We start from the raw sequence: 23,167 nt of genomic DNA, 5'->3' as shown, positions 1-23,167 counted from the left end.
TCATTTTCCGTAAAGTAACTAATACTGTATAGGAGGAGCCAACCCTCTCCCTTTCCAGGGCTTCGAAGAAGGTGACTTGGCCAAGGGAAGCCCTGGGGAAAGTGAGTCGTTTGGTGACTCACCTTCTCGAGTAATCGTTTCCAAAACTCGGGAAAAAAAACCTCAAGGGGTGTGGAATAGTGTCTCATTACTTCCTCTGTCCTCTTAGGAGCCCGGTGCCATTCCAGATTAGAGACACAGTTTGCTTCCTCTGCCTGTTAAGGCAGTTAAGCAGCCTTTGCTGCCAAATAAGTTTAATTCACTTGTACCTTCCTGAACCATGGCTACCCCACATGGTCTGCAAAATCCGGGTGGCCATTAGAAGGTAGTCATGATAACTTCTGTTTTAGGCGGTGCTAGAGCAGAATTAACCTCTCCAAAAAAAGAAAAAGTTCCCCTCTTCAGGGTTACAAATAAAGACACCACATGTACACTCCTTTCTGTTCCTTCCTTAATTTCTAATTTGGGGTTTTAATTGTATTTATAAGATGTTTGTTTATTGTTCCAATTTAGACACTGCCCATCTCACTATAGAAGTAACTCTGAGTGGTTTACAGATAAAAGATCATAAAACCATTATAAAAAGAAACATACCAAGTTAAAAGAGAAAAACTAAAAGACAGAGAGAACGTTTTCAAACCACCAACCACCCCCAGGGCTGCCTATCACTCTTGGACCCCCAAGCTAGTTGGCAGAGCCACGTCTTGATGCTCTTCCTGAAGGCCAGGAGAGGGGGGGCCAACCTCACCTCAAGGGGCAAGATGTTCCAACGGGGGTGGGGGGGAATGGCAGAAAAGGCTCCCCTCCTAGACCCCGTATACACTATTATGTACAGTTATTGTGTTTGCTTATCTGTGAAAAGACTGTGACAGTCTTTTCTGATGGGGGGAAATATAAATTTGATTAATACAGAAAATCTTAACCCTCTGCCCTCTAATGGTCATCTGACTTTTTCTGAACTGGGTCTGCTAGCACTCTGCCTGAAGTTTTGGGACAACAGTTCTTGTAATTATTTCAACATGTGGCCGGCAGTAATAATGAGAAATAAAGTTACGGTCTAATTCATTTGGAGGGCACCAGGTTAGGGGAAGCTGGTGTAGTGCTTCCTTGAATAATAATAATTTAAAAGGTTCAAATAATGATGTATTAGCATTGTTCATTTGCTGGTAGCAGGCTGTTTTAGTCTGTCTTGCGTCTGAGGGTGGTTTTAATTTGTAGAAGGCATTTTTCACTGCCTACCTATTTTCAGATTTTCTTCCATAGGAGTCAGTTAACGATCTTTTAATTTTTTGATAACGTTTCCAAAAGAATTTTGCAGCCATCTCCCAATTCTTGCTTTTGTTTCTCTTCTTTTTCTTTCCTCTCCTGTCCCCCAGCTTAAAAGGACTATTTAAGTGAAGTTGCAAAATAAAGTGCTGGTCACTTTTCTTCATACCTAGACTATAGAAATGTGCATGCTTCAAAATAATTTGGAAGAAGCACTTTTGCCCTTGCATTACTCTCTATAACATTCTTTAAAGCAGCCCAACTTTTTCAGTTTTTTGTGTAAGCAAGAAAATTGATGCTAGCGCTGCTTTAAGGAATTAGCTTGTTGAAATTAATATGACTTTTAAAGTAGCAGCAGCATTGTAGTGAAAGGTAACTTCTGAACCATGTTCTCATTCCTACAGGATGGGATAAAGGCTCACAGATCTCAAAGTGGCTGGCAAAGGAACTATGCATTATTTATAATGGAAGATCTGAGTCACACAGTTGAATTGTCCCTTCTTTAACAGTATGTTGTCATTCCAGAAATAAATCATAAATAAACCTCAATGATTAGATACAGAGCAAAACAGACTATCTAGCTTATCGAATATTCCCCTATCTTTGGCTTTAAGTTGGCAATATGGAGCCATTTTCAGCCAAAGACTGGATACTACATATCAGCGATGGGATGATCAAAGCAAACCGGATCAAAGGTGTACTGTCCTCCCACCTTGTTTAAGCTTAAAAGTGGGTGCGGATTCCTTTCAAAGAAGTCTTGGGGACCTTTTTTTCTGTAGCTAATTGCCATTGCATGTGAGATTGCAAGGCTGCCTCGAAAGCTCTATGGGTTCCATTTGCTCAGTGGTCCAGAAAAGACACAGACTTACAGTCTGTAGATGCAGCTCGGTGGAAAAATAAACAAAGACAGGGAAAACATAGGAGTTGGGACCAAGCACAGCTTGTCTGCTGGGTAGAAGTGGGAGTAAGTAGCACTGAAATGGTACCGTGTAGAACTCCTGTTCCTAAGCCCCCAACACACACAAAACAGGATAAGAGTTTCCTCTGCATAGACATGTGTGCTTGAAGTCTGTGAGATTTCATGTACCATGTTTTGACAGCTGGAAAAAAGGCCAGAAATCACTTTTCATTGCAGTGGGAATTTGAAGCTTAGAAATGGAAAGTGGGTGGGGTTGACATTTTTTCCATTTATTCAGGAAGGCCCAGTCCTGGTTCGTAGACAGTATTAAGCTTCTCATCCCTTAAGTAGCTATAATTATGGTGAATTCACTATTTGAGCATCATTTTTATGAGGCAAGATGGTTTGTAGAATAGGTTGGTAGTTAGGATGGATACTTAGGCTGGGTGTAACTGATAATTGCATACTTTCTGGAAGCTTGTCTGATGTGAATAATCTTTTGGAATGGCCTCTGTAAATCACTTCAACTCAAATAACTAAATTCATGCCAAGATTCATTTATAAATGTGTTAAGGAAAAATGTTATGAATTAAGTAAGTGTCCAGAGTCTACAGGAGCTACTTATATAACTCTTGCCTGTATTCCTGCAAAAATGGAAGTTTACTTGATTGCAATTTTAACTCTTGGAGAGATTGTGAATAACATTAAAGGCTCTGGCACTGTGTTAGTTTAGAATCAAAATACAGCATAGGAAGATAAAAAACTAACAACTGTTCATTAGTTCATTGATTAGTTCATATAGGTAGCTTAGGAGTGGGAAAATTTCTGGATCTACTAGGGAAGATGACTGACTAGCCAAGACATCATGAATTAAGGGTGGGCAGTTTGGGGGGCTTTTTTTAAGGGGGGCTGCTGAGGGTTGTGATGAATTATTGCCTCTTAATCATCCCAGAAACCCCTGAAAAACACAAAAATGGGCGAAAAGGCAGCAGCTTAGCTCAGATTTGACTCAACAATTTTCCAGGGTTTTCAGGAGGAGATTCTGGAGCCCTGCTCAGAAGTACCAGGAATTAAGCGCCATGACCTTTGGTATGCAAAGCACATGCTTTGCCCCTGGGTTGTTCCTTCTGTGTGGTAAGATATGCTGCCTCTGGTTGTAACCTTTTATAACTTGTCTGTGGGTGCTGTAGAATTGTGGCAGCAGGTCCTGTTCAATAGAGTCTTGTTAAAGTTGCAAATGACTTGACAGGTATTAGCTCTTGAGCAAAGGCAGGTGGCTATGAAGAAATTCTGTCTTGAAATGGCTAAGAAGGCTGTAATTGCAAAATACCAAAAATGTAACTGTACTAGTATGCATCCAGTCATGCGTGCAAGTGGGCTTTTCTTTTTTACTTGAGGATGATAAATTGTCCTTTTATTTCCTCGTCTCTACAGCTGAGGCCTCAAAAATGGAACTTGACATCCAGTGCCAAGAATTTGATGAATCAAAATGGAAAGAACTTGTTTCATCCCTGAACCAGTACAAAACAATTAGGTAAGTTACAATGTTAGTGAATTGGAAGGGCTTTTTAAAGGCATTGTCTGACAACTCTTAACAGTTCCATTCATGATTTGAATTGGGGAAAATTAATAATGGACTAGCACAAAATTACTTCTGAAAAGTCACATGAAAGACAGTAATTTTTTTCCCTCACTTTTCCCTTCAAATAGTTCAGTTTTTCATTCCCATATAACAGTCTTCCTTTCTTACTGTTGTTCAAATACTTTCCAGATGCATTGGATCATAGATCCTGTCTGGCCATCTTGGACAAATTGTTCACAATAGAGGGAAATCATACTGAAAGCACTTAGTATTAGCTTGGGGGAAAAAGTCATGTAAGCTTAGTAAGTTACCCCAGGACTTTCTTAAATACTTGAGATGCATGCTGTGCTGCATTTGTTAGGTTTTATTCAAGCATTTTGGAAGTCTACTAATAAGCTTAGCCTGGGAGAGTGCTGTAGATGATAAATACCTCACCTGACTATATTAGAGCTAATGTATAAATCCATTTTTCCTCTCATTCTTAGATTGGATGACTGCGGTCTGGGAATTAGTTGTTGTGAAGATCTTTCTTCTCTTCTGAGTACCAACCAAGCACTGACTGAGCTGAATTTAAACAACAATGAACTGGGAGACTCTGGTGTAGATGTGCTATGCAAAGGATTGTTAAACTCCAGTTGTAATCTTCAAAAACTCTGGTAAATATTCCTACATTCTGTAGTGGCTTTAGTAGCATTAGATTTTACTTTCCACAGATGGAAACCTTTACAGTATTATTGCCTTCCATGTTAGTCTTCTCCAAATTTGGCTATGCAAGTAGCCTAGCATTTCTCCCAGGCATAAATTCTCAGTATAACTCATCCTTGGCTGCTGTTGGCTGTTACCTGCAACGGGCCAACTATGGTATTTATTACAGGTAGTCCTTGAGTTAAAATGGCAATTGGAACCAAAACTTCCATTGCTAAGTGATGCAGTTGTAAAGTACAACATCATGTGACTGCACTTCTTAGTGATGGCAATCCCAGCAGTCCCTGGTGCCATTGTTAACCAAATCCCACTGGTCATGGAGCCACTCTGATCCAAGCCATTCCCAGCTTGGTCCCTCCCAGCCCTGAGCCTCGGTAAAGTAGTTATGCCCCCTCTTCAACTCGCCCTCACCCATCTCTCCCCCATCTCTGCCCTTTTGGCCACCTGCCTACCTGCTGCCCAGCCCTGCCTGCCACCATGCCCACCACACTGTGCACTACCACTGTGCCAGCCAAGGCCTTCTACACTCTACCTCTGTTTGCGCTGAGGCTCCTGGGGCTTACAGTTTGTGCCCCAGCAGGGGGCAGGGCCTTATTTTGCTTTGGTGCAGCTGGGGCCTTCTTTTGTGTGCCTGCCTTTTTTGAGGCAGGTGTGTGAAAGAAGGGTCTAGCTGCGCTGGTGCCAAAGAAGGACCCTTCTACCTGGGTCCTTCTTTTGTGAAAGAAGGCACTGGCTGGTGCGTAAATGGCTGGGGTGAGAGAGAGGCCCTGGGGGCACTAGCATGAAAGAGGGTGGCACAAAGATGGCCCCAGCCAGTACAGGAGTGTGCGGTGGGTGTGGCAGTGGGTATTGCTGGGTGGCGGGGGCAGCTGGTGGGTGGCCAAAAGACAGTCATAAACGCTGGTGGGTCCAAGTAGTCCCAAACTTTGTTCACGTAACCGTGGGGGTGCTACAACTGCTGGAACTTTAAGGACCGGCTGTAAGTCCCTTTGTTCAGCACTTTTGTAATTTCAAACGGTCACTGAACCAGTGGATGTTAAGTGAGGACTACCTGTACTTCAAGTCATACCACAAAACTATCCTTTAGTAGATTTTTTAAAAAATAGTATAGGTGATCTATAATCATCTGTATTCAAATGATTTTTCAATTTGGGGTTTAAATTGATAGGGTAATCGCTATACACTTCCCAGTATTTCCCTGAAATGGTGCCACTTCATTTGTTCCTACAACCATCCCATATAATAAATCATAGAACTCAAGTTCATATGTGCTTAATAATACTGACAGAAGAATATGGAAGTTTGAATTCTCACCTCTCTAAAAGAGCATTGATTTCATATGTGGTAAGGAAAGCGTTGTATTGGTACTAAATTGGAAAGAATGAGGATTGCTCTTGTTTAGATGTACATTGACACAAATAGGTAAAAATGTGTGTAAATATTGAGGAAGTCACATATTCATTAATTTAGCTGACAAGTGAAAACTAGTATAGTGTGATCAATTGATTTTATGCCATCCAAGTCAGTGTTGACTCTTAGCAGCCACATAGGTAGAGTTTCTCCAGGACGGAACAGCATACCAAAGTGCCACTTGGAAAATTGCTTCTTGTTACATGTGTCTGAAACTCTACCTTAAAATGGCAATTATTGGCTTTATGGTCATACAGCTGTAATACTGTTGTTCACCCACACTACAGTGAACTGATACAATCCTCTCTGAAGTTCTCTTCTGCACTGTTGTAATGCATAGGCTAACTGGAATGTTCTCCCTACAGAGAGTAGGATGTCCCCAACCCTGTTGGCCTTTTGTAAGGCCGTGAAGACCTGGTTATGTTCCTGGGTCTGGGGCCCCAAGCGTGTGAAGGGTCCCGTTTCTTGGTTATATTAACATCCATGCATTGCTTACTTGGTGGCCATGTGTATTTATTTTGTATTTTAATTTTTATAGTTTTTATTGTTGTAAGCTGCTCAGAGTCATTTACTGAGATGGGCAACTATAGAAATTAAATAAATAAATAAACTGGAAATAAATGGGACTTGGAGGTGATGTCTTTAGCTGTGGGACTAGGGAGTGCAGAAACCTGGCTGTTTTCTTCCTGGGAAGAAAAGAAGTTGCCTTATACCAGGGTGGGCCAGTGGCTTACTTGGTTTTGTGTTTTAGATATCAGGCCCTCTCCCCTCTCCCTTCCCTAAACCCCTTAGGGTTTCCAACTGTTTCAGGTAATAATTTACTTATTTTCTAGCCAGCATGGGCAAATTCTGAAAATTGTGGTCCAACATAGTTGAAGAATGCCAGGTTGGAGAAATCAGTAATTCACAATTGAATCCCTAGAGCAGTGTTTCTCAACCTTGGCAACTTGGAGATGTATGGACTTCAAGTCCCAGAATTTCCCAGCCGTGCTGGCTGGGGAATTCTGGGATTTGAAGTCCATACATCTCCAAGCAGCCGAGATTGAGAAACACCGCTGTATTCATTCAAACAGGGGTCTCCAGGTTTGCTAGTAAATACCAAAAACTGAACTCTACACTTCTTGTACCCGAAACAGCTGAGCATTTTCCTACATGTATAATGGTTTGCGGTTCTTGAGATGGAGCATAAGTACATGTTGCATCAATATTATTTCTAAAGTTTACTGCCAGTCATTGAACCCATCAAGCAGAAACAACAGAAGGAGCCATCATTCTGGAACAGAGGAGTGATATTGGGAGAAGTTTGATCTGCCTTAGTGTCTTTCAAGCCACTCTTGATGTGGCCACTGTCAGGAATGGGAATTTGTGGTTTTCCAAAATGTGTTGGGCTCAGCTGTCATATGTCACAGCCAGCATGACTACAGAATTCATTGTGATGACATAGGCTATCCATTCCTACTCTCGAGCATTAATGTAAGAGTTATGTTGTTCTAGGTTACGGAACTGCAACTTAACAGAAGCTTGCTGTGAGAATCTTACTTCTGTACTTAAAAGCAAACCATCTCTCACAGAACTACACCTGGGAGACAACAGTTTGGGCACATCAGGTGGAAAAGTATTGTGCCAAGGACTTGTGGATCCAAACTGCCAACTAGAGTCACTTCAGTAAGTATTTGAAGTACTTCAGTAAATATAAGACAACAAATAGGTTTTTGTTAGAAGTTTCTCAAGTTGGAAAGCCTGCCTTCCCTCCATTTGACATAATAATGGACCACCTTCACAGAATTGGATAAAATAGCAGAAATTAATAAGAGACTATGGTGTAGTGGTCACAAAATCTTATCAAATGAAGGGTCCAAAGTAATTTTCACCCACACCTAAAGATTAGACTAGAGATTGCATGAGTCTCAGGGATGGAGGATTTGGGGGGGGGGTTGTGTCAGTAGCACCTACCAAGGCGCTTCTGTATTGAAAGGATTTGCTGGTGATGTCACAGTTGCCCGGGGGACACCCGAGGGGGCTCCTTTTGGTATCTTACACTTATTCCTCCTTGTAACTCTCTGTACTCATTTTAGGTATCCGGTCACTGACTTTTTAGTGGCTCTGGTTTCTGGCTGTTATTGCTTAACACCCAGTCTGCCTATAGTAAGTTTTCCATCTGGGAAATCTCAGGGATTTCCCAATTTTATTTAGTGATGGAGTTGCACTTCCCCATATGGAACTTGTGTGTAATCTTGGCGGGGGATGGGTGTCCTCCTGGACTCTTAATTCTTACTTGATGAGCAAGTAACACTTACGGCCAAGGTGGCCTTTGTACAGATTATCTGGTGTACCAGTTGTATCCTTTCCTGGATAGAGAGGCCTTACACATTCTGTAGTTCTTACGTCTTAATTCCATTTTGGCAATTGCAACATACTTTATATGGCTTCATGAAGACCACTTGGAAGCTACAGCTGGAATACAGTGCAGCAGTGCAAGCAGGTAACAGGCATACCTTGTTTTGCTCATGCAGCACCTCTACTCTGCATTGGTTACCAGTGCTGGTTATCACCTATAAAGCTCTTCATGGCTTAGGGCCTGGATACCTGCAGGACAATCTTTTTCTGGTTGTTTCTGCCCATTCTGTAAGATCAGCATGCTCCAGATTTCATCGGTGAAACAGTGCCATCTCGGATTTTAGAGGCATGTCTGCTCTGTGGCCATTCCTGCTCTTTGGAACCACCCACATTCCCCCTAAAGCACATGTGGTCCCAATCCTATTGTGTTTTCGGAAATGCTTCATGATCTGGGTTTTCAGCAAATCCCTGGTAGGGTGGTTTGTGACTCCAGTTGTTGAACTCTGTTTTATGATGTATAACTGGTTTTGTTATTTTCCTAACTTGGGTTTTAGCACTCTTACTGTTATTTGCTTGATTTTTCTTGCTTTCTTGTTGTTTTAATCCTACTTATTTGTATTCTGTTGTCTGCTGAATGTTGGAATTGTGATGGAGGTAGCCTAGAAGTTGAGTCAATAAATAACACGGCTAGACAGAATTGGGTTGAAAAGGTCTGCCATAGTTGTAGTATGCATACAGCACATCCTCTGCACCTTCCCCCAAACCTGTAATATGAGAAGTTCCTTACTGTTACCTTTTGGAAGTCAACTCGCTGTTCTATCTTACAGACTACAATACTGTGAACTCACAAAGGAAAACATGGAAGCTCTTAGCTCTGCACTGCGTTACAAATCATCCCTGCACACGCTCAACCTGAGTAGCAACAAGCTAGGAGATGAAGCAGTGAAACATCTCTGCCAAGCCTTGCTGGATGGCCCTTGTAACCTGCAATCACTACAGTAAGATACAGTTCATTTTTGCTTGGAGTTCTCTCTCTCGGGTTGTGTGCCAGCCAAGGATTTTCTAGGGAAGTGGGTGTCTACTTTAAAAGGTAATCCACCCAAGATGGATGGTGCCAGCTTAAACATTTTGAGCTTGGAATAGCCATTTCAGTTATTCTAAGTTCAGAATAAAACAATTTATGTTTCAGAGTTTTATCCAGAATCAAGCCAAAAGGAGTTTTATTCCACATTGTTTCAAGTATTTCACCAAACACTGAAGATTTGAAAAGTATATTCGCCAAATCAACAGATCCACAAGTATTATAAGCAGGTTGTCAAATGTAAACTGTGCTTATATATTCACAGATAGTCCTTGCTGCTAAGCAGTTATGCTTTATGTTGCAACCATATTACAGAATACAACTTGTATGCACTGTGCATGTGCATTAGGTACAAACCTCAAACAAATAGTCTGAAATATATTTTTCCTGTTGTTCAGTTATTTATAGGTTGTGTTAAAATGACTCCATTGTTCTTGCATCTTTACCGGTTTCTGTTTTGTAGCTGTTTGTGCTGATCGGTTGCAAAAAAGTTCTTAACAGTTTCTTTGGTGTGTGTGTGTGTGTGTGTGTGTGTTTGTGTTAAAAGCTTGATACATTTTAAAATCCCATTTGCCAGTTTTGTAAACTGATTTTTTTTTTTAATCAATTCAGTCGTGTCTGATTCTCGGAGACTGCATGGACTAGTCCCTGCAGTTTTCTTGGCAAGGTTTTTCAGAAGTAGTTTGCCATTGCCTCCTTCCTAGGGCTGAGACAGAGTGACTGGCCCAAGGTCACCCAGCTAGCATTGTGCCAAAGGTGGGACTAGAACTCCCAGTCTCTAGCCTGATGCCTTAACCACTACACGAAACTGGCTCTAAACTGGATGTAGATAGCACTAATCATCGATTAAATGCCCTTTTTTGTGGCCCTATGATGAAAAACGAAGGAAGCACCTTGTTTAGAGTTCCCATTGTTTTCTGTGGCAAAATGCTTGAAATATCACAATTGTGTCTGTTCTGTTCCAAGCTCAGAACAATTTTCTTTATGCGTACACCCTAAGAAATTTAAGCCATGTGTTGTACAGCTGCAAGATGCCCATCTCTAACATTGTGGTTATTGTAGGCAGAATTGCTGAAATAACAAAATTCTATTATCAGTTTTCTGGTGAAATCCAGTGCAGCTTTGTGATTGGTTTTTGTTTTTCTGCAGACTGGAGGGCTGTGACATCACACAAGCTAGTTGTGAGGACCTCAGTGCTGTCCTCAGTAATAAGCCATCCTTGACAGAATTCTGCATTGGAGAAAACAGTATTGGTGATGCAGGTATAGCCATCCTCTGCCAAGGTGTCCAAAATCCAAACTGCAAAGTAGAGAAGCTGTGGTAAGTGGCTTCCTAAAAATTGGCAGTGTTAAAGTCTTGACTTTCCTTTGGTAACATAAACTAATCAGGCTTTCATAGTGATTTGTAATGTACCTGGGGATAACTAGATTGTTACAGCCAAGAGTTGCAGACAGTGGAAGAACAAATCCAGAAATGAGATCTGCTTAGTAGTGTCGCTAATGGGGAAATGGGTGTTGGAAAATGGGGTTAATACTTCGTTTTATAACAGTTAAACTTACACCTATATACTTAATGTTTTAAAAATATATTACAGTATAAAATTTCAGGGATTCAGTTCACTATCGTAAGTCTTGGCAACATATTTTTTTCTGCCAGTGCAAGTAACAATAATTCATGAAATTTAAAGTGTATACAGTCTAATAAGTTGTAGAAGTAGGTGTTTTTGGTATTCCTCTCTTTGTGGGATAGAACTCTGTGTACAGTTTGTACAATAATTCTTTACGTATATGAAATATATTTCTAAAGAAATGTAACAGTTACTGTAAATGTTGTGGGAAAAATAGGAGGAAGGAGTATTAGGTATGTTCCCTGCCTTGAGTTATTTGTAAAAATAAGGTGGGATAAAAATTTTTAAAAAGAGTCACAAATCCCAGTTCTTCATCTATGTTTCTATAAATGGCCATCTAGCCTAGTAGTAGGCAACCTTTTTCTATTAAAAACAATCTGTGATTCTGGAGTGATATCAGAGATGCTACCACTAAATGGCTGCCATCAAGTGGGGTTTCTAATTCACATTTAGGAACTAGGGCTAGGTGAAAAAAATCCAATCTTCCAGGCTCAGGTATGTTGGGAAATAGACTTGGTCCTGGTCTGTTTTCATTGGTCAAGAGGGAATTTTTGTTCTAGGTCATATGTTCATTTGAATGTTTTTATGTATTTCTACCTCCTACAAGTGAATAGGATGTAGCTTAAGGAGCAAGTTTATAAAGATGTGAATGATAAAGTTCCAAATGGTGTATGTCATTTGAAGAGGGAACCTTGGGCCTCCCATCTTACTGTTGGTCAAAAGCTAAAGCCAGTGACTTGGTGATTATTTCAGGTTGTGGGAATGCAATATCACTGCTGCTGGTTGCAAGGAACTCGCCAAAGTCATTGGCACCAAAGAGACACTCAAGGAGATGAGCCTTCTGGGAAATCCTCTGACAAATGAAGGAATTGAATTCTTATGTCAAGGACTGAAGGATCCACAAACAAAATTCCAGTCTATATGGTTAGTACGTGTCATGAGTACTGATGGTGAGCAGGAGGGGGCCCCTATCCAGGGGGGAAAACGCATGCGTAGTTTAGAGGCTTTGAACTGTCCTTCAAAGAAACTCAGAGCAGACCCACCTTGAGTTTTCGGTTTATCTGTGTGGGTTTCCCACGCTCTTTCAGTTTGACAGGATTCTTACTACTAGAGCCTACAGTAAACACTAGAGACCTACTCACTGTCTCAGTGTGGTATTTCGCTCTAAGTTAGGATGGTACATGGTTTCTTCTTGGTGCAACCAGTAATGCTGCTTAGCAGGATATGTCTAGAACTGGGGCGGGGGGACAACTTAAGGACTCAGTGTAGCTTCAGGGATTGCTTAAATGACATTCCCCCCCAACTTCTGATACCAAGATTCTGTAATGTAACTCTTCGCTAGCAAGCATACCCTTGCTGTGAGCTGGAGGCTTTTTAAACCTACCATCACTTTCTGAAAGTGTCTTCAGTTTTTATGCCTTTCTGTTACTTACACCTTTTGCCAGTGAAGCCTTGATGGGTATGAAAAGGGGGGTTCTGCTGAAGCGGGGAGCAAATTGGTGTAAGCAGTTGGGCTAAGGTTGCTGGGTCTTCGGCTGTTGTTCCATATAGGCCAGTAGAAAACTAGCTGCTAGTAATTGGAGAGAGTAGAAAGTGAACATGATCTGGGGAAAGGCTTGTTGCATTGCAAAGCCCCAGCATTGTAAGAAATGCTCTTATTTGTCTGTTACAGGTTAAGAGATTGTGGCTTGACTGCAGCCTGCTGCAAGAGTATTAGCTCTGCTTTGAGTATGAACGGTGTCCTAAAAGAGCTGCATCTGGATGGCAACCACATTGGTGATGAAGGAGTGATTGACATCTGTGAAGGTGTGAGAAGTTCAGCCTGCAAACTGGAATCCCTCTGGTGAGTGACTGCGTAAACATCTCTTATCCTTTTTTGTCACTTGGTGTTTATGCTTGTGTTGTTGTTCCTTCTGTATGCTGCTTTATTGGGGATTCTTCTACCTCAGTGTTTTTCACCCTTGGCAACTTTAAGATGTGTGGTCATGTTCATTTGACCAGGCTGGCTGGGGAATTCTGGGAGTTGAAGTCCACACTAAGATGTGGACTTTAAGAAGTTGCCAAGGGTGAAAAACACTGATCTACCTTTTTTCTTTGCCTTGAGTTTGGCAGTAAATATTTTCCCTCCACCCAGCTTCTGTGGACTGCATTCTGCACTTAGAGGACCTAAGACAACTCTCAGCATGAATGGCCTTTGGGTGTATTAGTCTAGGGAACATCTATCTGCCTAGGGAAAGTTGGCTTATACTTGGAGGCATTTGGATTCTTTTGGCACAAAGCGGAATTATACTCAAAATCTCAATGAGTAAAGAGGAATAGTACAGGAGATGAGATTTTGGTATCCTTTTAAATGCCTCATCCTTTTTGTTACTGTTCAGCTTCCTATGATTCTTACACTGTACCATAATCCCATAATTTTGAGGACCAGACAATTATTGTTGAAATTGTATGATGTCAGATTATGTATTTTAGTAGTTGCACTTCAGTCTTTTTGATGCATAGACTGTTCAGCTGTGTTTTGTATGCCATCTGCTAATTTTTTAGATGTATTACCAAACCTGGATGCCTTTGTTTAAAAAAAACAACTTTTCTTATACCCCGTTCATGCAAACATAAGGTAGAGATCATTTCTAATGACAGGTGCACCACTCACAGTTGTATTTAATAAAGCAAAACTGATATATGCACCAAACCCTTGGGGAAATCAAATTGTTTCACTGATGTTTCTGTGCTGACTGAGTCTTATTTAAGTGCATTGGCCACAGTATTTAGGTATATTAGCTACTTTTCTGGCCCTCCTCTCACCGCCCCCCCAGTGATTTCTAGAAGAATAACTAAAACATTATTCGATCTGCTAGCAGCGTTTTGATTCTGTCAGCACAGTTCTATAGATACCTTCTCCAGCATAAGAGCCTGTTAAGTGGAGCTCCTCTCAAGGTCAGTAAATGTAGGATGGCAGTCTAATGGCTTTGTTTAGCAAGACTTTTGCTTCCATTGGAAGGGACTAAATGGTAACCTTGAACAATCACTTTGCAGTGAATTTTTGTGAACAAATGTGGACAGATCTTCATTTTTCCTCCTAGTTAAATATAACTTCTGACAGTATTCTGAAAAACTAAAAACTTATTGTTTCCTGAAATCCATGAAACTTTTTTGAGGGTCTGTTGCACATGTTTAACTTCTGCAAATAGGGGTTATAGATGCCTATGAAGAGAGTATTTGTACACGGTGAAGATTTTTTTTCCAGGAATCCAGTTCTCTCGCAAACATTATTCAGTGTTATTTCTGACCCCTTCTTAGGCTGGGGCACTCGAGTCTTACAGCAGTTTGCTGTGAAGCACTTGCCAGAGTTATAGTTGAAAAACCATCTCTACTGGAACTGGATGTAAGCTACAGCCAAATAGGAGATGAGGGTGTGTTTAAGCTGTGTGAAGCAGTGAAAAATCCAAACTGTAACCTGAAATATCTAATGTAAGTGTCTCTTCGTTAGCCTGTAGTAGTGAGGAAAAGGGGGTCATTCTAGAGTGATTTTAGAAAAATGGAAACAATTGCAGAACCTATAACTGTATTCAGATTTAAAAAAAAAGAAACACCTATAGTTCTGATAGACCTTGCTAAACCAGCCCCCCCAAATGCTTTTGTTGTGCTTGCAGTCAGTCTGTAATTGATTCCAGGATGATCAGTCACCGTTTTACTTATTTCAGAAGCATTTTATTGAGTGCCTAATTGATTGACTGACTTGGCCATGTTTCTCTTGAGTAGTCTTGCATATTCTTATCCAGTTTGGTCTAGTGGCTAAGGCACCAGGCTAGAAACCAGGAGACCAAGAGTTCTAGTCCCGCCTCACGCATGAAAGCCGGCTGGGCGACCTTGGGCCAGTCCCCCTCTCTCAGCCCAGCTCACCTCACAGGGTGGTTGTTGTGGGGCAGATAGGAGGAGGAAGGAATACTAGGTATGTTCCCCACCTTGAGTTATTTATAAAAATAATAAAGGCGGGATAAAAGATCTTCAAAAAAAATGCTCTTGAAGTACCTTGAAAGCAATTGGCCCTCAAATATACATCTTTAGAAACATGGTTCTGGCTGGTTGAATCTTAATGTTAGAGAAAGTGTTAGCTGAATGCCTGTCTTTGTGGCAGCCAGAACACCTGCCTCTATGCAAGTAGCAGCACCTCTAGAAATGGGATTTCATGTGGTTTATTATTAGAGGTGTGATTGTCAACCCCAAGTGATTTTATGCTTGTTTGGTCATTCTAGCGTAGTCCTAATAATAACTGAATTCTCACCTGTAACCTGTAGTACTAGTAACCTGAATTAAACTCTTTTGCAGTTTGTACGACATTTACTGGACTTCTCAAGCAGAGAAGGAGCTGAGGGCTCTGGAACAGCTGAAGCCTGAATTTCAAGTTGTTTCATGAGTGGTGCAGCTTTGCTGGGGCCACTTCTGCTGCCTTGCCTTCTGTCGATCTTCTTTTTGTAAACCGAGTTAGCAGCCCAGTGATGGATTTTCTTGATTCCAGAGTCATGGACGCGACGTGGTGTACCAAGACATTCCATTCCACATTAGGGATATGATAAAATGGTGAGGTGGTTCTGGAGAAAGCCTTTAGGTCTCTCTCATGTAAAACCATGTTGGTGGGCTTTTTGCCATTTGAAAAATAAGAGAGAAGAAGAGTAGGACAAAGTAAAATAAATTTCTTGCCAACTGTCACAAAGCAATAATATAGATAGTGCTAATTTTTCCCAGGATAGGAATTAAGAGATTTTTAGATAATAATTGGCGATAATACTGCGATAGCCAACATGATAACACAGTATGTGTCTCCCTTAATTGCAGTTCATATATTCTGCTAAAAGTACAAGTGACCTTCATATCTCTCAGCCTATGTAGCTTTATTAAAAAATAAAGTTTGATCACAAAGATTTTCTTAGGATTTTGTCTTTTGTTCGGAGAAACACTAAACATTTACATTAATTTCCCTTTGATATTCACAGCTTAGACTTCAGTCATGGATCAGTAAAGATTCCATATATGTTACGACATTTTTCTTAAAAGCCTGTGCAATGTTAATGGTGTGCTATTTTTTTCCTTGCCTAATTTTAATTAACCATAATACACATCCATCTGGTGAGACTTCTTATGCTAATTACTTACATACATGTTGCGTATCCTCTCAGAGAAAATAGAGAGTTTAAGTGATGAGCAATGTGCTGGGTGTGTTTTTGTTCTTACTCCAATATAGTATTCTGATCAGCTGGGTCCAGTAGATAACCAACCTATGCTAAATGTCAGTATGCCTTTCTAAAATTGTATTATGCTCCGAATACTATTCACACTCATTGGTACCATTTAATAATCACTTTGTTTCAGTAGCTATTGAATTATTGTTGGAACAATTTAAGCAACAACCCTGTATTGTGGTTACCTATCACTTCAGGATTTGGCTGCTGTCATCCAGGCTTGATAGGTTGCAGATGTTCTATAGAGAATTAACCTCAAAGATGGTTGAGAAACATTTGATAGGGCAAACTGGAATTGTTCATCTGAAAAGGACCAGAAACAGCAAGCTGATTTCATCTTGGAGCCAATGTACCTTTTGCAGGCCCTAGTCAAGGTACAAGTTCAGATTGTTAGAACTCTTGAGCTGTGTGATCTGTGGTATTTTAAGGGAGTATAACAAACTACCTGCTTTACTCTCCTTAAACTAGAACCAATGCATGGAGTGTAGGCAGTCATCTTTACTAATCTTGATTTTTACCAAATCTTGCAGTTACTTGCAGGTTCATTTTGGAAACAATGACCAATGTACAGTAATTGAACCCAGGCATCTCATGAATGATCTGCCTATTCTAAAACACCATCAGACTCATAAGCAGGATCACAAAGATATCTGATGTATTAGAGAATAGTATGCAGGATCACAGAGAAAGCTGAGAATGATAAAAGTGCACCAAATGCAAACTCAAAACCCTCGGTGCAAATGAGATCCCTCCCCCCGTAGAATCTTCCCAAGCTCACAATCCCAGGTGCTCCTAACGGCTCCTGATGGTCCGCTGGAAAAATCCTTGAGCAGAGCACATAACCCAAACACATTCCATTGAAATGAACATAGATACAGAGCTTGGCACAAGGTTTCCCAGCAGCTCCCTCCCAAACAGAAACACGTGTCAGTGCCATGGCATGTGAAACGTTACGATGTACAGTGCACATTGAAACAGTGAACATGACATGATCTTACTAAGTCCACTTCGGACAGCTTACCAGGCTTGTGAAAATACATGTATGCATACACACAACAGAACATGTACAGGCATACCTAATGACCAATGTACTTGAGCAAGATTCAAAGTGAAAGATTGTCCTTTATTTACAGTAGAACTAGCGATTAACTACAGTATCTTCAATGTCCAGGCAAACGCTAGAACTGTAGTACCTCACTATGACAACAGGTGGATGTGCCAAGAATTCTTAAACACTCATTTTAAAAGAGAAAGATGGCGGAGAGCTAAGCATAATTTCAACTTGGTCCTTGGACAACTTTTCCATTTCTATGAATTTCTCCATATGTATAATATTTTGGTGTGATGTCTATAGAGGTTTCCAAAGTAGCTAAAATCAAGAAGAAAACAAGCTGCAATGTTGGCATGGTATTTTCCTGTAAGTATAAGTTACCTCCTTTAAAAATGCTAAGTAACTTACCTACTTACCCTTTGGTAAGGATAAATTCTTTAAAAGTTAGAGGTTTTTTTAAATATATCTCCTCTTGGGCCAGGAAAGAGCAGTGTGTGGTCCTGCAGTTGATATTGGACTGCAGTTCCCATAATTCCTGGTCATGCTACTAAAGATGATAGGGACTGGAGTTGGCTGATGGCCACATGTTGCCCATTTATGCCCTATAATTATAGCATCCTTAAGAAGCACCTTGTTCTGTTCTTCACCTCTACTCTTGTTACCCACTCTTGAGAAAAATTGAGGTTTCCCCTTACCTTACCATGAGGAAGGTTGAAAGAAGCTTGTTCAATCAGTCTATAGAGAGAAAAATGTAAGTAGAGTTGGTGTAAGTCAGTTAAGAGTTCCACTGACCATTCTAAATGTATGTCATCCTCATTCATGACTCATCTCCCCCAAAGGAACAATTCCATTTGTATATTAAATGTTTAATTGTCATTATTCTATTTCAAATGTTCTGCATGTCTCGCCCATTCCTCAGCATTCCTACCATGGTGACAGGGGGCTATGGAAGTTGCCAACCTCTCTAGGGAGTAGCAGGTTGAAGAAGTCTGACCTTAGTCCATTTGCTCCTTTAGGGAGACATTTCACTCAATTTCCTAGACGTCTTTATCTCCAGGCACCGTTGGAGCAGCTCCAGTCAGCTCCCACTCCAAAAGTAAATAATAATTGTGTTGCTTTTGTGGAGCGAGCAAACCTATGTCAAAGTACACTAGCTGGACATTAGCCCTGCTTCGTTGTGTAGCAAAGGCTTAGAGGCTGCCTAGGACCAACAGGAAAAACAGGTTTTAACTCCTTTTTTCAATAATAAGGGAGTGGTAGCCAACGGCCCCAGGTCCTGACTGTGAGCCCTAGAAGAAAGTTTGGCCCTGTGAAAACTCTGGTCTCTTACATTTTGCTCTGTGAAACAGAGGTAAAAGATTGTATGTTTTTTCCACTTCAGTAAATGGAACCCAATCAGTTACAACCATGAGGCAGAACTTGTTTTTCTGCTACAGTATGCCAGTCCTCAGTTCACTGCAAGTTTTGTGCTGCTTTTTTACCCAAAATGCAAAAGACTGATTCTCCCAGCAGCATTCTAAAAAGGTATGAGAATTAAAGTATGGAGGGGTGAGTCTGGGTGGGTAAGAAACAAAAGGCTGACTGTGTGTTGGGATGCTTGGTAGTTTTCAAGATTTCTGAAAAGGAGGTGTGTGTGTGTGTGTGAGCAATTTCTAGGAGATCAGCTCTTCTCTTCATTTGCTTATGGTGCCTCGAGATTTAACTGGTAATAATTGATACGTTTTAGTGTTTCAGAAGACAATTAAAAATGGGACTGCACTTGTAAGGGAAGAATGGATGGTGTAATTAATGGAGCTGGCGCAGATGGCAAAACCGACAGCATTGATAAGAGAAAATACCATGACTGGATTTGTTTCTACTTGGAAACCGCTTTTGGACTATTGGAATGGTAATGGAATGGAAAAAAATGAAGTTTGATTTTGGACTTTGATGATTAAATTGTTTGTTTTTATAGAAATAATGTTAGCAAAAGTTTAACTAATGGTAAGAGATTAAGTTTGTATAATAAGCATTTATATCTGTGTTGGAGAAGGTCAGAAGTCACCTTATATTTTCCTTCTATTTCTGCACTTCCTTAGTTTTTCGTTTTTCTTTAGTTCTGTAGTCAAGCTTTTCTGTATTCTGTATTTTGTATTTTAACTTTACTTTGAAATTCTAATAAAGTTCTTTTTAAAAAATGGGACTGCACTTGTAAAAACTGTGGCTTTGACATGAATTTCACACATCCTTCACCATATGAAGCCTAAGTATTTTGTGCCTCTGACATCTATCTAGGCTCAGCTGTGAGGATCTGAGATAATGCAACTTATTCAGAATAAAGATACCTGAGCTCCTTCCTCTTAAATGAAAGGACAGTGATAACAAGGGCCCAATCAACCTTCTCCAGCCAGTAGCCTCAGATGCGTTTCAGCACATCTTGAATTGTCCAGCTGGGATTTATGTAGTTGAATCCAATAGGAGATACAGCAGAGATCTTTCATTTTCCTATTAAATATGTCTCATCCATCTATTTTGACCATGCTATCTCTGCCATCTCAGAGAATGTGTAGAGCAGGGGCTGGGAGACTAGGCTGAAGCTGCCATAACCAAAAGATGAAGCAGGCACAAGCAGAGAGGACAAAAGCCAGGAAACTTGTCTAAAAGATCCCTTCAGGGAGGTAGATAAGAAGGAAGCAAGTTGTTAAGGAAACAGGAAAAATGTCACCTGAACCAAACGAAGTTGGGCCTGAGCACATGGAACCCCCCCTATCCCATCAAGAGCTATCAGAACAAGGCAAGAGTAGCTGCTAGCCTTGTGAATCAACAAAGCAAGGACTTTGGGGGATAAAGCGAATCCCAAAGGCTGCCCACTCCTTGGTCTTTGGATCGAGACTTGGTGGCTTCTGTCCCTCTAGCTAGTGCCTGGCAGCCAAGTTGAGAAGGATGTGGGTAGGTGTTGATGTGCATGTGTGTGTATGTGTATGTGGGAGAAAGAGCAAGTATATTGCAACCAGTAAAGTTTTGCTATTACTTTAAATTCACTGGGTCTCCATGTATTACAAAGAACTTGTGCCTCAGTGTTCGGTTGAAAGTGATTTGGGTGTGTCCCTAATTACTTCCTGGCTGTTGACCAGGGCTGTGTGTCTCTTCTGTTCAAACTGCATCTATCTGGAAAACCCAGGTAGAAAGCAAGGGGGGGCTGACAAGATCTGAGTGCCTCAACAGGCTGTGAGAATGTGAGCGAGTGACCATAAGCTGAACCTGGGAGCTCATATGTAACAGGGCCAGGTTGCCTATTCGTTTGTTTTTAAACTGAGGGTGAAATATCTCAAATCTGGGGCAGGGTGTATTTGTTTTTTATGTCAATATTTCAGCATGCTATAACCATTGCTAAGCTGCTGCTGTTTCCTTCTCAATTACCCTGGTTGTGTATTGTATGCACCAGCTGAGCAGATCACATAACTGAGGGCCTTCTTTTTTAACTCCCCTAGTTTATTGGTTGGTATCCATGAGCTTTATGAGGGTCAATATACTGAGAATGAGTCTAGATGAAACAGGTATTGCCTACAGGAAGTTCATCAGTATGGCTAATTGGTGTGTATGCTATTCTAAAGGGAGTTGCATTTACCCTAAAGGAGCTACCAGGAGAGTGCTCAGCACCACTTTTAAGTCCCCTGGAACTCTCCATGTTTGGACAAGGCTTCTTTTTCAACCTAACTGTAACAGAATCAAGAAGGTAAACACCATTGGCCATCCTGTCATACAACCATCCAAACATTCCAACTGTATTTGTGGCTGATAACCTGATCCTGTGAAAAGAACAGGTAAGGGGTTTCATGCAGAGAGAGTTTCTGATGGAATGGAGAACACAGAATTTGGCTAAGAAGGAAGTTGTAAGCAGGAAGAGGAGAAGAAAAACTGGCTAACAAAGAACTAAATCTTTGACTGCCAAACAGATGCAGATTCTAGAGGGATTCAATACCACCTACAAAGTATCAGCATGGGGGTTGCTATGAAAAGAAGATAAAGCAACATGTTTTGTTTCTACCCTGTTGTAGAGTTTAAGGAAGATGACCTTGGAAAAGATAGGCCAGAACTATTATCAAAGCGATGTGGAGAAAAACATGGCTGAAGTCCAAAACTGTAGTGGGATAAGGGAATGGCCTTGAAGAACAGAAGGAAGAGCTGCTACCAAGACAACAGTCAGATAAAAGGAACCTGAGTCTGGGGCAGAACTGTAACCTGAGAAAACATCTCAGACAAGCCCCTCCCTCATTCTCACAAAGATGAAGGTGGAGGGGGAGTGCATTCAAGCTTGTGAGGTGCTAAAGAAAGAGGAGGTTTAGCTTTACCCAATTTGAAATTATAGTTTGCTGCTTGCTGTTTGGTTTGGATGAAAGAATGAGTGATGCTGAGAAATAGAAGGTTATTGGACTTAGAAGGACATGATTTGAGATTTGGGTGGCACGGCTATTTATGGTATGATAAAGTTAAGGTTAATGTAGATTTTAAAAATCATTTTATTAGACATGCCATTCTGAGAATTTGGAATAGATACAAACTTAGATTGTGTCCAAAAATACCCCTTTGGTTTTCACCACAAGAAGCATTTTACAGAAGAGAAATAGCAACTAAGCAGAAATGGTTGACTTATGGTGATACACTAGATTACTCACAGACTGAATTAAAAATAAAACCAAGAGAAGATTTAATACCAGAAGGATATATGTGCCTATGGTTTTCACATGTACAATTAACAGAAAGATTTAAAGTTAATAAAAAAGTTTTTTGGTTTTGAACATGATAAAACTAAATTTGAAATTGAGTTATGTACTAATGATGAACATCTTATTGCTAAAGTGTATAAGCTTTTGTTGAGATTTGAAACTGAGGATGAACAAGTTAAAGGCTGTATGACAAAGTGGGCTAAAAATGTTGGGTATAATATACAAATGGAACAATGGGAAAACGTGGATGAAAGGGCTGAAATTTACATTATGTTATAACCTTAAAGAGAATTTTTATAAAATGATGTATTGATGGTATTTATCACCAGAAAGATTGTCAAAAATGTACAATGCGGCTTCATGAACTTCCCTAATTCACATGGGTTTAAGGAGGGAAGGAGGTACAGCACAATCAGACTCGCAAGGTTCTGTTATTAGAGCCACTCTCAATAAAAGTAGTCTTAGTCTTCCTGTCTTCAGCAAAGGATTGTTACCTTGTCGTGGTGCTGGAGCTTGAGCACCTCAATGACACCATGAGCTAAACCGTGAAGGGCCACCCAAGACGGGAAGGACATGACAGAGAGGTCAGACTAAATGTGATCCCTGGGGAAGGTAATGGCAACCCACCCCAGTATTCTTGCAGTGAAAACTAAATGGATCAGTACAACCAGAGATATGTCAGTATACCATTGGAAGATGAGACCCCCAGGTCGGAAGATGGTCAAAATGCTACTGGGGAGGAACAGATGATGAGCTCAACTAGCCCCAGACGTGATGACGCAGCTAGCTCAAAGCTGAAAGGTCGGCTAGCAGCTGACGGTGCTGGTGGTGAACGGCTAATCCGATGTTCTAAGGATCAACACACCATTGGAACCTGGAATGTAAGATCTATGAGCCCGGGCAAATTGGATGTGGTTATTGGTGAGATGTCAAGATTAAAGATAGACATTTTGGGCGTCAGTGAACTGAAATGGACTGGAATGGGCCACTTCACATCAAATGACCACCAGATCTACTACTGTGGACAAGAGGACCACAGAAGAAATGAAGTAGCCTTCATAATTAATAGTAAAGTGGCTAAAGCAGTGCTTGGATACAATCCAAAAAATGACAGAATGATCTCAATTCGAATTCAGGGCAAGCCATCTAACATCACAGTGATCCAAATATACACCCCAACCACAGATGCTGAAGAAGCTGAAGTAGATCAGTTCTATGAGGATCT

At 40.8% G+C, this 23,167-nt stretch overlaps 1 protein-coding gene across 1 annotated transcript; it reads left to right on the top strand.

The window, feature by feature from the left end:
- The first annotated feature begins 3,616 nt into the window (after positions 1 to 3,616).
- On the top strand, positions 3,617 to 15,868 carry RNH1 (ribonuclease/angiogenin inhibitor 1). Its single transcript, XM_063289277.1, has 9 exons — positions 3,617 to 3,737; positions 4,271 to 4,441; positions 7,395 to 7,565; positions 9,065 to 9,235; positions 10,468 to 10,638; positions 11,699 to 11,869; positions 12,618 to 12,788; positions 14,246 to 14,416; positions 15,275 to 15,868. Exons 1-9 carry the CDS (start codon positions 3,652 to 3,654, stop codon positions 15,360 to 15,362), a joined length of 1,371 nt encoding a protein of 456 aa, XP_063145347.1. The 5' UTR covers positions 3,617 to 3,651; the 3' UTR covers positions 15,363 to 15,868.
- The last annotated feature ends 7,299 nt before the right edge of the window (positions 15,869 to 23,167 follow it).

The sequence above is a fragment of the Candoia aspera genome, chromosome 1 (assembly GCF_035149785.1).
Source record: "Candoia aspera isolate rCanAsp1 chromosome 1, rCanAsp1.hap2, whole genome shotgun sequence".
Lineage (NCBI taxonomy): Eukaryota > Metazoa > Chordata > Lepidosauria > Squamata > Boidae > Candoia > Candoia aspera.
Note: the sequence above shows the minus strand (reverse complement) of the source record. Positions and strands in the feature narration are given on the sequence as shown.